This window comes from Mytilus galloprovincialis, chromosome 6 (assembly GCF_965363235.1).
Source record: "Mytilus galloprovincialis chromosome 6, xbMytGall1.hap1.1, whole genome shotgun sequence".
Lineage (NCBI taxonomy): Eukaryota > Metazoa > Mollusca > Bivalvia > Mytilida > Mytilidae > Mytilus > Mytilus galloprovincialis.
This window is the reverse complement of record NC_134843.1, coordinates 31,751,117-31,768,491: the sequence shown is the minus strand read 5'-3', so window position 1 is coordinate 31,768,491 and position 17,375 is coordinate 31,751,117. Positions and strand designations below refer to the sequence as shown.

Here is a 17,375-nt window from a genome sequence, read left to right as displayed (position 1 = left end):
TCGTATATGTTCTAATCTCACTCTTATTCTACCCATCTCGAGTATTATGTAACTTGGTATCATTTGTCAAAGAAAAACTTGGGCCCAAGAATGATAAAAACAATTTCCCCCATTTCCATTTTTATTTTTTTTTATGAAAGTTCCAGACTACATAGTTGTTGTTTAGAAAACATTCATTTGGCCAACTGGTTCAAAATTAAGATAAGATCAGATAACTGATGGTAAATTTCAGAACGTGAATTTGAAGGAAAAACATTTTCATAGTTCGTTTCATTTATCGATTTGAAATATGAAACAACCCAAAAGCACAACGTTTGATGACGTTTTACTCACTACACATTGGATATTGCACGTTGTCGAGAAAGTTTCTCATGATTTTGCAATAATCTTGTTTTTAAACCGAAGATTTGAATTTTTGATATTAGTGCTATGGCTGTCCGTGCTCAGTTTGAGGGAAATAATGAAATTGGTGTGTTCAGTAAACTGACAAATGCATATTGCCTTACTGCAATAGGTGGTTCTGAAAACTTTTACAGGTGAGTTTGAGCTATCAAAAAAATTATACAAAATCAACTTTACCTTACTGTACGTCAATATCACTCAATTGTCTGCTGAACTTAATTGGATCTATTCCAATAAAAATGCAGTTTTACACCACTTTGATCATTATTTTGTCTTTAATACCCTAGTCCCACTAGGCCACGATCTGTGAAAAAAATGCAAATTTTGATGATCGTAGTGCGATCGTGTAGATCGCAGTAAGGTCGTATTACGGTCGTGGTGAGGTCTTCAAGATCGTGAAGAGCGTGGCCAACTTTGAACATGTTCAAAACAATCGTGGTGCGGTCGTGGCGAAATCAGGTCGTAGTAGAAGCGTAGTGAGAGCGCACTAAGATCGTAGTAAGATCGCAAAGGTCGCTGTACAATCGTAGCGAGAGCGTAGCGAAAGCGTGATTCTATTCGGAGAGACCGCGCTACGATCGCACAGCGACGTTATCACGACCTCACTACGACCATCACGTTCTCACTGCAACCCAACTACGCTTCCTCTACGACTATACCACGCTGTTCAAGACCAAAGTACGATTCTAGTACGCCCTTGCCGTCCTCATCACGCTCTTCTTACGACCTGACTACGTTCACACTACGACCATCATTCTCCTTGTCATTTTCACATAAAATATATAAAAAAGCTCCCTAGATTTTGTTTGTTTGAATGTAATTATCCATTTGCTCTAACGGCTCAACCATGCTTCTCGTTTTTATATAGATAAGACCGTTTGTTTTCCCGTTTAAATGGTTTAACACTAGTAATATAACGTGCTGATTGATGTGAGCCAAGGCTCCGCGTTGAAGGCCGTACCTTGGCCTATAATGGTTTACTTTTATAAATTGTTACTTGGATGGAGAGTTGTCTCATTGGCACTCATACCACATCTTCTTATATATATTGATACATCTATGTCATCTCTGTTATCGTTCACTAAAATATCGTCATTGAGCTTCATGGACTAGCAATATGTTGTAATTTAGGTTGGATTGGTCGGTCCGACATCTCTGCTTGATCAGAATTCGTTACTTTGCTCCCTCTGCCTCTACATCAACTCCTACCACTATGCCCACGTGTTCTGGTAGATTTTGGTGGCATGACTGTATTGTTTCCGAGAAATCTACGATTTAATCAGAAATAGAAGGAATTGAACTGTATTGATATGAAACACGATGTTGACGTTATTGCTGAGAACGTAGTAAGATCGCGCTATGAGTATGAACGTAGTATAATCGTGGTAAGAACGTGTAATAATCGCAGTAAGATCGTGTTGCAATCGGATAACTCGTGGTATGGTCGTAGTGAGAACGTGAAGAGCGTAGAAAGATCTTAATAAGCGTAGTGAGGTCGCAGAATAAGCGCGTGAGAACGTGGTATAATCGTAGCGGGATCTTTGTAGAAGCGTAGAGAGGACGTAGTAGCATCGTGAAAGCAACGAAAATTTACATTTTCATGCCGCTCATACCGCGACCTCACCACGATCTAAATTTATTTTAGATCGCGGTGAGCGTGGTGTGATCGTGGTCTAGTGGGACTGGGGCTTAACAGTTCATATCCTATAGTATAGTAAATTTTATATCTGTATATATATGCCTTATTATATGGTGCAGTCCAGTGTATCCGCGCACCTAAGACTTATGACTTCACTTCATTCAACTGATAAAACCAATAATTGGATGATATTGTGTGAAAACATTCATAACATACTTGTATTTCATAAAATTATCAGTTTGTAGGGTTTCACCCTCAAGTTTTTGTGTAAAGTACTAGTGTGTCCAAAATTGGGGAAACCCCTGTTCTGAGAGTTCCTCCAATGTCCGGTGATTTCGCGCATACCTTCCAAAAATAGCTCATTTTGAATAGAGGAAAGATTTGCTGCTACGAAAGGTAGCTTAATTCAAACCAAGCACACTGCCAAGGATGCAGAGCAAAATTTATTTCAATCTGATTAAAATTTGACTTTAGAAAAACAAATTTTATCTGATGGTGTATTTTTTTTAATGAACATTGGCCAAATATTGTAAATAACGGGATTGCATTTATTATTTCAATCTGGAACTTATCAATTTTATTCTTTTTTATCCCTTCGGAATGCTAAAACAATTACAAGAACAATTTTATTTGCGTTACGGTGTTGATATAACGAAATAACCTAATGCGCGGTATCGCCGGCCGCGCGAACACCGGGGACTCCACTGTATTAAAAGCCGTGAAACTTTGTTCTTTTCTTTGGCATGGTTGGCATATAAACATTTTATATATACATGTGCCATAGGTATCATATGCTGTCGATGTGAAGCTTTGAGACAAAAAGATGATTTCAGCTTCCCAATTGTGAACTTTCCATTTCTATGAAGCAACATAAAATTTCAAGCAGCGCCTGCATACAGTGTACAATGTATATCGTCTCCCTGTTGGTACGATACGTCAGGGCTTGTATTTCCTATCATGATTTTCTTGATAGAGAGGATCTAAGCTTGAAGCCTGTTTTTTTAAGAGCAACACATGAAACTCAAATAATAAGGTGTGAAATGGGAAATGAGGTTGGGCGGGGCATGAGAAATTTCATGCGTTATTATGGCAACAATAAGCAGGATCTGGGATCAGACTGCCGATAGAGGGTTGATGTTCACTTGGAAGCTATTAAAAAATAGTTCCAAGTGGTGAAATCATCCCTTTGTAAGTTTTATCAATGACGCCATCACAAATTGGTTGACCGTAATCATGGTAATGGAACAACCATTATATATACAGATATTTTTTCTATTGTAAATACTATCCTGTATCCTTTTCACGAATGTGACCTACCAATTCACTCATTACCAGGTTTGTTATAACATGTCATGAACACATGATGGGTGCCACATGTTGAGCAGGATCTGCTTACCCTTCTGTAGCACCTGAGAGAGGTCATCTTGAGTGTTTGGCAGGGTTTCTGTTGCTCAGTTTTGAGTATTCTATGTTGCATTTTGTGTACTTGTGTTTGTCTATTGGTCGTTTTCTTTTTTAGCCATGGTGTTGTCTGTTTATTTTCAACAATTGAGTTTTAATATCCCTTTGATATCTTTTGCCCCCCCCCCTCCCCCCTTCATAGACATACTTGTTACCACATACACATACTTATACACATACTTATTACCACATACACATACTTATCACCACATACACTGATCAAGTTAGAATTTTGATGGTGTCAATTTTCTATTCTATAGTTCTTAAACACAGTGCTTATTACCTCAAAATCAGATCAAGTACAAATTTGGGTACTATAACTTTCACCATTATTGAGATGTCCATTTATAATGTCATATGCATGCAGGGACATGATCTGTGTCCCATAGGCATATTCCCTATTTATATAATCCATATTTCTTGTGAACAATTTCAATGTGCAGCCAAATAGCACTTTGTCTGATATAAAATAAAATAATTTTTACATTCCATTTATTTAAAAATTTATATTTCAGTGTGTTTGAAGGTGAATTATCAGAAACTATACCTGTAGTGCATATCAGTCTTGCAGGATGCAGAATTATTGGGAGGATGTGTGTAGGTATGTGCAGATATTAAAACATTAATGATAATTAAACATTATTTAGTTATACCTATTATTTTGTAATAACTTTTGAAGAGATGTAAAATTGATACTATATCAAATGAACATGCCAACATACATAACATACTTTTGCTTCATTTCGTTCACATCTAAATTATTTGTAAAGTCACAATTAGAATTAACAACTTGGAAAAGTTTATTGAATCAAAACAATTTTTATTAACTAAATTGCAATGTCAAGTATTGTTTGGTGTGAACCAAGTTATTTAGAGGATATTTAGATAAGCCAGAAGAACCAAAGGGAACTAATAAATATTACCTCCCCTAGTAGGTTAGATGATTAATCCAGATTATCGACTTGATAAATGCAAAGTATAGATTTATGTCCTTATTATTTAACCAGGAAACAGAAATGGTTTACTTGTTCCAAACACAACAACAGATCAAGAATTACAGCATATAAGAAATTCCCTTCCTGACACTGTCAAAATACAGAGAGTTGAGGAACGGTTATCTGCCCTTGGTAATGTTATCACATGTAATGATTATGTTGCCTTGGTACATCCAGATTTAGATAGGGTAAGTAAATAAAACATTAGATTAGATGCTCTTAATGAATTGTTGCATGAATTATCTGTTTATGACCTTATTTTTGGAAAATGACGCAGTCATTGTTCCATTACTGGCGACCTGAACTTCATTACATTTCTCTGCCTACCGCGCTTGGTTTCGTATTTACTATTTTCTATACAAACTGGAATCTGCTTGTGTTATCATTAATTATGCATGAGAGGTCATTGTGTAGTAATCAGCCAGGAACCAGTTTACAAACTAACTGGTTTCTGCTTGTATTCCACTACACTCGGACAAAGTGTTGTAGTTTGACAGGAACCAGTTTAGAATTTGTAAACTACAAAACGTAATCGGTTATTGTTCATTCCGTTTTGGTGTTTCATACGGACTTTTATGGTTTGAATAAGCTTAAGACCCTTCAAACATTAATGTGATAGGTATATTAAAGACTGTTTTACAAAAGGATGGAACTGTTTTGCTTTCAAAGTCGTACTATGGTGATATCTGTTATGTACGGATTTCCACTCTCACCGGTTAATTTCTTTTTTTATACGTGCTTTTGAAACTTCCTGTTTAAACATCACAAGTTTTAAAATTGTTTTTTGAGTGAATTTAACTTATTTTTACAATCATGAAGCGTTCCAGAATCATTTTCAAGCAGTTTCTTCTTCTCTTTGATGATGGAAAATAGGTTTTTCTCAAGAAAATACCGCAAACGATCGCAGAGGAATTGAAACGTATAAAAATATCCAATATCTCATGTATTAGTCCAAATAATTATGACGTCTGGCAAGGCTATTTTATTTTTTTTCTGTGACGTCTTCCTACGAAGTTCGTAGGAAGGCTTTCTTAGGAAGGCGTCCCAGAAAAAATTAACATAGCCTTGCGGTCATAGAAAGGTGTCCAAGAATAAAATTAAAAAAGACTTGCCAGACGTAATAAATATTTTGACTACTCATATATATATCATTAAAAATACACCAAAAATGTCATTTAGTTGAGAAAAATAAAAATATACAATGAACACCCAAAAATGTGAAAGTTAGTATTTAAAGGGAAACTTCGCAAAAAAATCACAAATTGATATTATGTTCATTCTGTATAAAAATGCTCAAATTCATAGATATTAAAGTTTTATTCCGCTAGATAAGCGATCACCATCAATTTTAAATTTAGAGTATTAATTATCTGCGTTCCGCCATTTTGTCCTTCTTTCCCGATTAATGAAACGATATGTCTATAAACCACAAAGAAACAAAACTACAGTAACCGATGTAGTCGTAATTGCGTGTCGATATCTTGTCAATGGTACGGTTGTTTTATCCGACTAACTAACCATGGTCTGTTGTTTTTAAACTTGATATTGGAATTAGGTGAAAAGTCAAAGTTGAAATCATAAATAAGTGTTCCGTGAAAATTGTTTTCGAAAATCTAATTTGTTCATAATTCTTTAAAGTAATAAACTGTTTTCAAATAAATTTTGATCTTCCCTCTTCTGATCACCAGCATGGCTAAAGGTATTACTTCCAAAGGTATTGTGAGGGGTGTGAGGTGACACGTCCAGGTATTCAAGCGATTTCCTGTCGGGCTTGCAAGTTCACGCATCGTTTCACTTCTGCAGGTATTGATCAGTGTACACGGCTGATAACATTTAACTTTCCATTTTGAACTATCAGATGTATAATATACAACTCTGTCTTACTTGTCATTACCAAACTCATACGCTTGTTTATAAATAACATTTCTGGTGTAAAGAATATTATTCATAAAAATATAAATAATACCCAAAAAATAAGATTTGATGAAATTAAAATCTATTTAAATATTTTTTCCAAGGGTGAATTTGGGAAAATGTAATATATACTCATTGTCAAAAGTGAAGGACAGATTGGAACATACCAGAAATATTGATTTAAAAAAATGTACGCACTTGCCGACGATTCGTTTATACGACTGGATAGAAAGTTACGGAACTATAGCGCAATTTAAAATATATACATGTATACATTGAACATAAGAAAAAAACATATATTTTAAATAAATAGGGGTAAAAGTGTTGTAAATAGACTAGTCCACGTATGCCAACAGTATGTAATCATCGAATGTCGATAGACTATTGTATACCAGAAGAAGAAGAGAACCAATTTGATTTAAATACAGGTCGATGTATTACTTTTGCTTTGGTTCATTGAAGTTGTGGACATAGTAAAATCACAGATTTATATTTCAATAAGATTGTTCTCGAACAAAGGAAGGAATTCGTCATCACAATTGTTATATATGCCACTGGACGAACACTAATTATCCCGAAGGGATGTGAATATTTTGCTGGGAAACTTTTGAGTATCAAAGTTTCAAATTAATTTCGGGATTTATTTTTTTCTTGGTATTCAATAACAGAAAAAAGAATAAATAACTTGTCCGCTAAATAGGGGTAATCTTGTCAGATGAAAGACTTTTAGTTATATTTAAAAAAAAATAGGGAAATATGACATTAAATTGGTTCTGTCTTTTTTTTTTAAATCGTTAAAAAGATGTGTGTCTAAGGTGAACGCCACAAGAACCCTGTAATACTAGTACGAGAGTATAGCATGTAAACATTCCTTCTCAATAATATGGTTGTATTGGAAATCTTTTCATACAGATTGACAACTCATTGTCCGATATGCATGTAATATTTGCCACATGACGCCCATAGTTCTTTCTACCATCATCATCTTATTCTTTGATATTGCTGTCAACATCGATGGTTCACACCCAAACAAAAGGGGAGTAATGGACCTTCAGAGCTTCTCCGTGTTATACACTTGTGAAATATATAGACGAAATTTCTGTATTGAAATGAATATACATCTCACAAACAGGATTTTCAAATAACGATTTTGAGTAATCACCTTACAAACCAATATAAACGTATGGCAAGATATAACCATGAAGGAATTTAGTTTTTGTCAGACTCAAGAACTCATCACTATCATAAACGTATACGTATATATATGCATACAATTTCAAATATCAAGAACAAGCGGTCGATGTCGATAGTCCGTTTTCTAACTGTTCGAGTTAGACATGTCACTTGTTCATTCTTGAAAGCCTTCATATTCCCCGTCTAACGATGGGAACTGTTTCTGATTGTGTTGACTATAAATGCTTGTATGGTAATTCTGTTGTTTAGCTGTACAAGCGGTTGCATTTCATCTCCTTTCCCAACAAACAAACGAACGAAACGCTACTAGTCTGCTTTCTCTGGAGCTCATCCTCAATGGCTCTTATACGTCAGGAAACTTACATGTATACTAATAATGATTGTTTCAAGAACAACGATGTATGGACGAACTATTCTAAATTCGTCAATATCAGTTATGCATGACTAAAATATAACTTTTATTACAACTACTGTATTACTTATTTGGATTAATGACGGCTATCATGTTCAACATTGCACAACTATTATCATTGAATTTTAAAAAAAAATCCTCAAAAATCCTTAAAAAAAATTAATGCCTTAGCTTAGATAATTGGTATTTTTTCACAAAAAGTTCGTGTAAATGATTGTCAAATGAATTTAATTATGTAAGAATAAAATGTTAAAAAGAAACTAAAAAAAATCATGTATGTTGTATTTTTTTGTCAATTAAAAACTTTAAAATTGCAATAGTTTTATTAGCATTTAAACACAGCCAGATTTGAATACAAATTAAGAAATTCCGGTAAAGTCAATGATATCAAACAGATGCACAATGGTATATCAAATTGGGTAATATTGCATTTAGTTTTTATTAAAGATTAAAACTACTATTTTTTACTTCATATTTGAATCTTTACGCCAATTGCCGCTAAGAAAGTAATCAAAAATTGTTTCCTTTTATTTTTATACATTTTCGGATTTACGAATCTGAATTTTATTTTCAATTAATTTACACAATTTAATTATTGAATCTTTATTCTCATCGTGTATTAAATCTTAGTGTATTAACATCGTGACATCATACTCTTTCTAATCCTTTCTGGATATCCTTTCCAAATAACAACATTTATACCTGTGTACGCTTGAACTCACACCTGCGGCTAAATAGCTACAAGGTAAACGAATTGACCTCAAGCCGAGAAATATACAGTGACCTTTACAAAATAATATACACACTCTGCTCACACAATAGTTGCATTGAAATGATTATCAAAACAATAACGGTAAATAGACAAGTAAATAGTAAAAATGTTCAATAAATATTTTATGAATAAAATCTTAACAATAATTAATCAAATTTATTCAAAAACATTTACTAGAGACAGAGACATATAATTTTATAGGAGTTTAATTCAATGAATACAAAACGGTATATGCATATTCATTTTCGTTCATTATTATATTGTGGTTAATAACTACGACCATTCGTCAGCTGTGCGCTTTTAATTACGTATATTGTCGATAAGCTATAAGAGTTAAACAGATTTTATTTTTTCCCAGAATTCAATAAATCGGGCTAATACGTCACGACCCACTCGAGAATTCAACCAAAAACGTTACAAATACTTGATTTTCTCCGTTATTAGAAGGAATATAAATTTAAAACTTTGCAAATGTGTTTTTTATGTTAAGATGAACATAATTAGATGATAAGTAAAAAATCGCGGAATTTCCCTTTAACTCTTTTTGCTTAAATACTGAAAAAAATTCTGGCAACCCCTTACTTATTTTTACTCTTTTTGCTTAAAATACTGTTAAAATATATATTTAACATGGGTGACGAATTGACTATATCAGGTGTCGATTTAACCAGGTGCTGATTTGTCCAGGTGCCAATTTAACCAGGTGCCGGTTTGACTAGAATTCTTTGACAAATGTTTGAAATTACCTGAGTTTCATTAGACCTTTGATAACAGTAACAAAAAGATTATTTACTTAATATTTTGTGGTATCAGGTCTGTTCGCGCCCAAGACACTTTCGCACCTTGCAGGTTCGCACCTCGCACATTCGCACCCAAGGTCCGTTCGCACTCTACTCATTCGCCCTCAATTTTAATTCAAATTCAAGTTGAATAATTGGAAAATCATGATTGTTGTTTTAAATTGCTTTGGTGTAAATACTGAATGTATTTATAGCTTGGTATGAGTAAAACATTGAAGATTTTAAAGGAAAAACACAAAAGATAATTGTTTTTAACAACTTGGTCCCTTTGATCTGAAACAACGAAACAATAAAATATAGGAACCAAAATATAGCAATCCACTATTATAACCAAAACATGATAAAATCTATTCAACACACAGAAAAAAACATAGTCAGAATCTCACTTCATTTTGAAAGAAGTCAATGAAACAAAATTATAGCAATACACTAACCAAAACATGATTAAGAGTTATTCAACACAAAATAAAACGTTGACAAAATACCACTTTAATTAGAAAGGATTATTATTATTTTTAATAATACGCTATCCAAAACATGATTAAGATTTATTCAACACAAATAAAAATGCTGTCTCACTTTATTTTGAGACAATGACAACAATTATACTTATAAGAAAACACTTGCTTACAGAGTTATTAAACACAAAACCAATTAAGATTGGGTGCGAACATTTAGGGTGTGAAAGTGAAAGGGGGCGAACATGAGTGGGCGCGAACGGACCCAGATTCAGACTATGTACCAGTGAGAAATATACAAGCCTTTCTACGGTATTTATTTGTACAATTCAGGTAGTCTTGACCTATTCATTTGTCTTAAAAAAACAGCCAGTTGTCACCTTCACTTCACACACACACATATATATACGAATATCAATTATATGCTTACGAGACATGTTGCATTGTTAAACTAATTACGGTATGTGAAAATCAAGACTTGCATAAAAACTATCCCAATATTAGAGACAGTGGCGTCATTTTTCTTCAGAGCTTTCAGCTCTTCGATTTTTAAAGATTTTAAACTAATTATACATTATCACTGAACTAGTATACATAATTGTTTAGGGGCCAGCTGAAGGACGCCTACGGGTATGGGAGTTTTTCGCTGCATTGAAGACCCATTGGTGGCCTTTGGCTGTTGTCTGCTTTATGGTCGGGTTGTTGTATCTTTGACACATTCCCCATTTCCATTCTCAATTTTATATTGTAAAACTTCTTTCCATATTCAAGCAGTCACATGGTAAACTTTTGAAGCCATATGCCTGGCACTCAATTTAGAGAATTTTTATATAGATTCTTTTGCTATTTAATAAACATTCTTACAGGACCATTGAATTTTTTTAGAACACCATATGTGTTTACAGTTTCCTGGTTAACAGTTTTATAAACAAAGAAAAAGATTAACTAGTATGCTAGTCAAAGAATACTTACAGCTTTATCCCCTACAAGTTGATTTTATAAACCATGTGTTAATATTGCAGTGGACTGAAATTAAACAAGGCATAGATAATAGTATAGAAAAGATAACTTGAAAGAGTCTTTTCGATCAGATGTCAACAGCTGTTAGAACAGTACGGACATGTTTTGTACTCACACCTTGTTGCAGTGTGCATGTATTAAAGTTATTCAAAACTATGAATTTCCATTTTGACCTATACTTGACAAATAATAATTGCAAAATAGCAAACACATTGAACAAAATAATATTTTACTTTCTATATATTCTATAATACATGACCACTCTGTCTTGCAAGTTAGATGCGAGTTTGCTAAAAGATAGCAAAATAGTTTGTAAGTTCGTCACTCCAGAGATGTCACAAAACTTAAACTTTGTGTACAGATATTGTTATAGGTGTAAACTGCTAAGTGTATCTTTTGTTTGGTAAATATATTAGATCTATATAACCCTGAAATTTAATATATTATTAATTACAGGAAACGGAAGAAATAATCTCTGATGTGTTGAAAGTAGAAGTGTTCAGACAAACAGTTGCAGACAATGTTTTAGTAGGCAGTTATTGTGCAATCAGTAATCAAGGAGGACTGGTAATTTGATTTTATCCAACTTTGAACAAATTTAAATATAGCCAAATCAGACTGCAATCCTGGTAAAAAAAAATAAAAATTACAAATTGTGACTTGAATGGAGAGTTTTCTTATTAGCACTCATACCACACCTTCTTATATCTATTTATAGTATAACTGAATTACATTAGAGCCAGTTTAAACAAGCACTTATAGGCATCCAATGAAGGTTTGAAATATGCCATACCTATTGCCATTAACTTTATAGTTGCAGTTTTAGAATTAAAGAGTTTTACTTGCATTTTTGGTAAATTTTAATTTGAAGCAAAATATGACACTGTTCCTGTATGGTTGACCACTACACTTAATTTGTCCAGTATGACCCATTATAAACACATGTGCACAACAGAACTGGTCACAAGTTCTTTGTTTACCTTTCAGCCCCATACCTTATATTGAAACAAGGCTATCAATAATTCGAACACGAGTAATAACATCAACAGAAATTGACTAATTAAAATTGTTGTACAAGTTATATTTATTAGTTGAAATGTGTGTAATTATTTTATCTGAACACGTATCCCATAACATCTACTTTCAAAAGTTATGCAATTAATTTTGTTTTGAAAATAACTTGTAGGTACATCCAAAAACCACCATAGAAGATCAAGATGAATTATCCTCATTATTACAAGTTCCTCTAGTGGTAAGTTTTCATTTGTCTAAAAGTATATAATAGGTAGTAAATTTATAAAGGTGGAATTACAAACAGCTATAAAAATCAGTGTATCACTTATGTGTCAAACTGTTTGGAAGTTGTTTACTTTCTCAGGTAATTGAGGAATCAGGCAAAATATAATAATAAAATAGTCATATTTATAGTTTGAAATTGCAATGGTAGCAAACTGTATGTCCAGTGAAAATTTAAAATTCATAGAAAATAACTGCTGGAAAACAACATTAGGACACCAATACAATCAACATGACCAATAAGAACATTTTTAAATTTAAAATTGCAATGGAAGCACACTGTACTTTCAGCGAAATTCAATTAAAATGACCAGTTGAACACAACATTCATGAGGACACCACAACAACCTATATGATACCAAATGGATAATCAAACTCATAAGTCTAATACAAACTGACAATGCTATATCAATGATTCAATATCAAAAACACAAAAATAACAATACCAAAAGCACAAAAATAACAATACCAAAAACACAAAAATAACAATATCAAAAACACAAAAATAACAATATCAAAAACACAAAAATAACAATACCAAAAGACAAACAACAGTACACAGAACACAACATAGAAAACTAGAGAGTCAGAAACACAAAACCTTTAAAAATAATAACATGGCCAGCTGTAAATCACTCTAAGTTCAATTACTCTTTGTATTTTAGGCAGGTACAGTGAACAGAGGCAGCGATGTGATAGCAGCAGGTCTGGTAGTCAATGATTGGATAGCATTTTGTGGACTAGATACAACCAGTACAGAATTATCAGTTGTAGAAAGTGTATTTAAACTTGGCGATAGACAACCTAGTTCAATATCTACAGAAATGAGAGAAAGTTTAATTGATAGGTAAAGACTTACTACTTTGGATAATTCATTTATAAAATGCTACACTTTTATTCCCATACCAGTAATGCCAAATAAACTGTCCTGTAATACTCAAAAGTATTTTTGTACAAATATCGAAATTAGATATGGACATATTTTTCAAGCATTATAAATTTTCTCCCAGACTAGATAGCTTGAATACTATACCAAACATAGAAAGCCAATGCTGACTTTTAAAGTCTCCTATTAACCCTTTCACTGATTGCTGTCCAGACAGAAGTTACTCTGATACGATGGCTTCCCTGGCTACTATTACTCAAGTGGGAGATCTTCATAATAAATGTCAATAAAAACTTGTTTATAGTTATTTGTCTATTTATTATATTCATTTACACCATATTCACAGTTTTGTTCATGTTTTGATAATTGTTTCTTCATAAAATATTTAAATTTTCAAATTTCGGCATTATCTAGGTGAAATTCTCAAAATTCTGCTTTTTGACCCCAAATCGTAATTTTTTAACCCAAAACGGCAAAATTTAAAAAAATTTTTATGAGGCTGTACAAATTCCTCACACTGAACGATATCCATTCCAAGTGTTTTGTACATAAAACGACATTTTATGTCAAAACAGTATACTATTTTAGCTTCAATTCTTCCATATTCTTTCAAAAAAAATGTTCCCTCATTTCAAATTCTCGTAAATTCCGTAAATTTCCTCTGATTTTGACACGGTTTTCAACAAACGGAAGCGCCATGTTTACACTTTCATCCGGGTATTCATCAAAGAAAGATAACTCATGTTTACACTGTTTTGAGCGGGAAACATAATAAAGGTATTCCGATCCCGGTAAAACAGGACTCATCGTCAGCTGTCTGAAGCGTGAATCCCGGTGAATTAGGACTCATCGGCGAAAGGGTTAATATATAAAACAGAAAATATCCCATTTAGCCTTTTCACAGCCAGCATTAATGTGATCTAAAAAGAAATTGAAATATAGCTCACAACTTCCAACCATCTAAACACTTCCTAAAAAATTGCAATGGTCGGACATAGGTTGTGCTACTGACTAATTCTGTAAAAAATTATGCTCATTTTAACCAAATTATTAAATTTCTGTGAACTTTTAATCTTGAAGGGACTGAACTGACCCTGTTATATCAGAAGCATATATTTTACCATTACGTAATAAATATCAGAAGCATAAATTGTTCTGCTTTTCCACTTTTAGTTTATGCATAACACATGTGACAAATTAAACAAATCAATTCAACATAAGCATTTTTTTGTGTATACACAGATCATTAGTGTCACCCATTGTATAGAAGCAAAAATGTTAGCTATACAATTTTTTTGTCACAACAGGAATAACTTGAAGCTTGAGTACCATCAGGGATTTTGGAAATGTTATTAGTTACAAAAGCATTGACTAAAGATCAGTCAAAGTTAAGTTGTCGATTGTGAAACTGATATATCAATATTTGTGGTTTTGATAAAACTCAAAATCCATTATATTATCAGATTATAAAAGAATTTGAGTAATTTGTTAAAATTATGCCTTTTTATACGACCGCAAAAATTAAAAAAAAATTGGTTGTATATTGGTATTACGTCGGCGTTGGCGTCATCAGCATCGTCCGAAGACAGATGGTTTCTGGATAATAACTTTAGTAACTTTAGTATAAGTGAATAGAAATCAATAAAATTTAAACACAATGTTTATAACCACAAAAGGAAGGTTGGGATTGATTTTGGTGGTTTTGGTCCCAAAGGTTTAGGAATAAGGGGCCCAACAATCATTTATCTAGTTTCAGGACAATAAGTTGTGAAAAAGTATTTCAATTGTTTTGAAATTGTACCACAATGTTTAATACCATAAGTAGAAGGTTGGGATTAAAGGGTTATGGGGCAAACTGTCTAGGAATTAAGGGGCAAAAACAAGTATTTTTCTAGTTTCAGGACAATAACTTGTTAGTAAATGTATGGATCTCTCTGACATTGTACCACAAGGTTCCATATAACAAAGGGAAGGCTGGGATTGAGTTTTGGGTTAATTTCTCAGAACATCATAGGAATAAGGGGCCAAAAAATGGGCAAAAAAAAAGCATTTTCTAGTTTCTGGACAAGAACTTGTGTTTAAGTGAATGGATCTCTCTGAAATTGTACATCAAGGTTCCTTACTACAAAGGAAAGGCTGGAATTGAGTTTTGGAGTTCTTGCTCCAAAGGGTGATTCAATAAGTTTGGGGTCAAAAAAGGGGCCCAAATAAGCATTTTTGTAGTTTCCTGTCAATAACTTGTGTTTAAGTATATAAATCTCTCTGAAATTATACCACAAGTTTCCATACTAATAAGGGATTGTTATGGGGGGTTATGGCTCAAATCATTTAGCAAATAGGGGCAAAAAAGGGGAAAAACAAGGGTTTCTGGTTAAAGGACAATTTAGACAATTTAAAAGCAGTGTAAGGGGGGTAATCCAATTCCATTTGAAGAATAATGAATACATATGTTTGATTACTCACTTAATTGAAAATTATGTATTAAGAAATGATGATCGTCTTGAGAAGATTAGCTATAATTTTTTTTTTTAGAAATTACTATTAATTACTATTAATTTTAACCATTACTGTATGACCTTTTATATTTTAATATTTATGATGTATTTAAATGAGTAGTTATTGTTGCAAACTCCATTAGAAATTTGAATTGAGATTATTTTTGGAATACGGGAAAAGGGGAGGTGAAAAAAAAAAATGGGGGTACAATTTTTCTCATTTAAGATTTCAGAAATTAAAAAGAAAATTTCTTGAAATATTTTATTTTAGGGGATTGATATTCAACAGCATAGTGAATTGCTCAAAAGCAAAAACAAATTTTTATTTTCATTAGACCACATTCATTCTGTGTCAGAAACCTATGCTGTGTCAACTATTACAGTCCAAATTCAGAGCTGTATCCAGCTTGAACGCTGTGTCCATACTTGCTCAAACTGTTCAGGGTTTGACTTCTGTTGCCGTATAAAGCAGCACCCTGCAGAGCATCTGGTTTCTGCATACATTAATGCAACATTATTTTGTATATTTCAGTATGACGTAAAAACAACAAAGAAATTACAAATGGATGAATGAAGAATGCATGTGTGCACGAAGATGTGAATGCTTAACCAGAACACAATTGAGAACCCATATATACAACAGGGCTAATTGGTGATGTGGCCTAATAAAGTACTCATCGGAGAATAATTTCATCCTAAGTTATAGACTTATTCAAATCTGGGCCAGTAAAAAAAAACCATGGAAATCTTCAACAGTTATGCTCATCTGGAGAATTCTTTTAACCCTACAGATTTATTCAAATTTTGACCAGTAAAAACACAGAAATCTTCAACATTCATAAACTTATTGTAAAATTAAAACATGTGTATATAGTATTTTTCTGCTGAACTGTTTATAATCTGTATGCCCACCTACATAAATGGATAGGTATTATATGGGTCTGTCTAATATCAGATTAAAGATTTGATTACTGAAAATATTAATCAACTCAACATGGATCTTAGTACACATACATGTTCATTGTGATGTAAACTATTAAAAATATATTCCAATTAGGGTTGGGGGCATTGCACATTATTTCAGGGAAGTCATTGGAAAAACAAACCATGCATTCTATATTTTGATGAAAAATAAAGTGAATTATTTTGATATACTGGTACATTTAAGAAGAGCTAACCTTGGAATTTTGGAATACAGGAAGGATTGAGATCCACCATCATAAATCTTAGTGCTATAAATAAATAACTCCACCACTGTCATTAATTTTGTTTTGTTCAGAGATATTTGCATTTTGAATACTCTAAAAACATAGAAAATTGGAAGCTTTTAATTCTTCATTGTACATATGAAAAGTTTTGTAGAACATCTAGAATTTACGTTTATATATATCCTGATAACAATTGCTTCCAGAAATGATGTCAGCATGTTACAAAAAAAAAAAAAATGTTATTTTAACAAGAAGGAAAGAAAAATCTAGGAACAGATAAAAGAATACTGTAAAATCAGAAATTATTGCGTGCATTTATTTGCGATTTTGATTTTGGCCCTATTCAGAAAAATCCTATTTGATTCTTAACAAAAAAATCAAAATGCAAGTTTTAATTTTTGCGATGATAACCCTGTCACATTT

The 17,375-nt window shown here is 32.7% G+C and overlaps 1 protein-coding gene across 1 annotated transcript; it reads left to right on the top strand.

The window, feature by feature from the left end:
* Positions 1–289: 289 nt before the first annotated feature.
* On the top strand, positions 290–16,618 carry LOC143079373 (eukaryotic translation initiation factor 6). The gene is made up of 7 exons (XM_076254654.1): positions 290–536; positions 4,018–4,103; positions 4,510–4,685; positions 11,524–11,634; positions 12,254–12,319; positions 13,029–13,210; positions 16,277–16,618. Exons 1-7 carry the CDS (start codon positions 430–432, stop codon positions 16,284–16,286), a joined length of 738 nt encoding a protein of 245 aa, XP_076110769.1. The 5' UTR covers positions 290–429; the 3' UTR covers positions 16,287–16,618.
* The last annotated feature ends 757 nt before the right edge of the window (positions 16,619–17,375 follow it).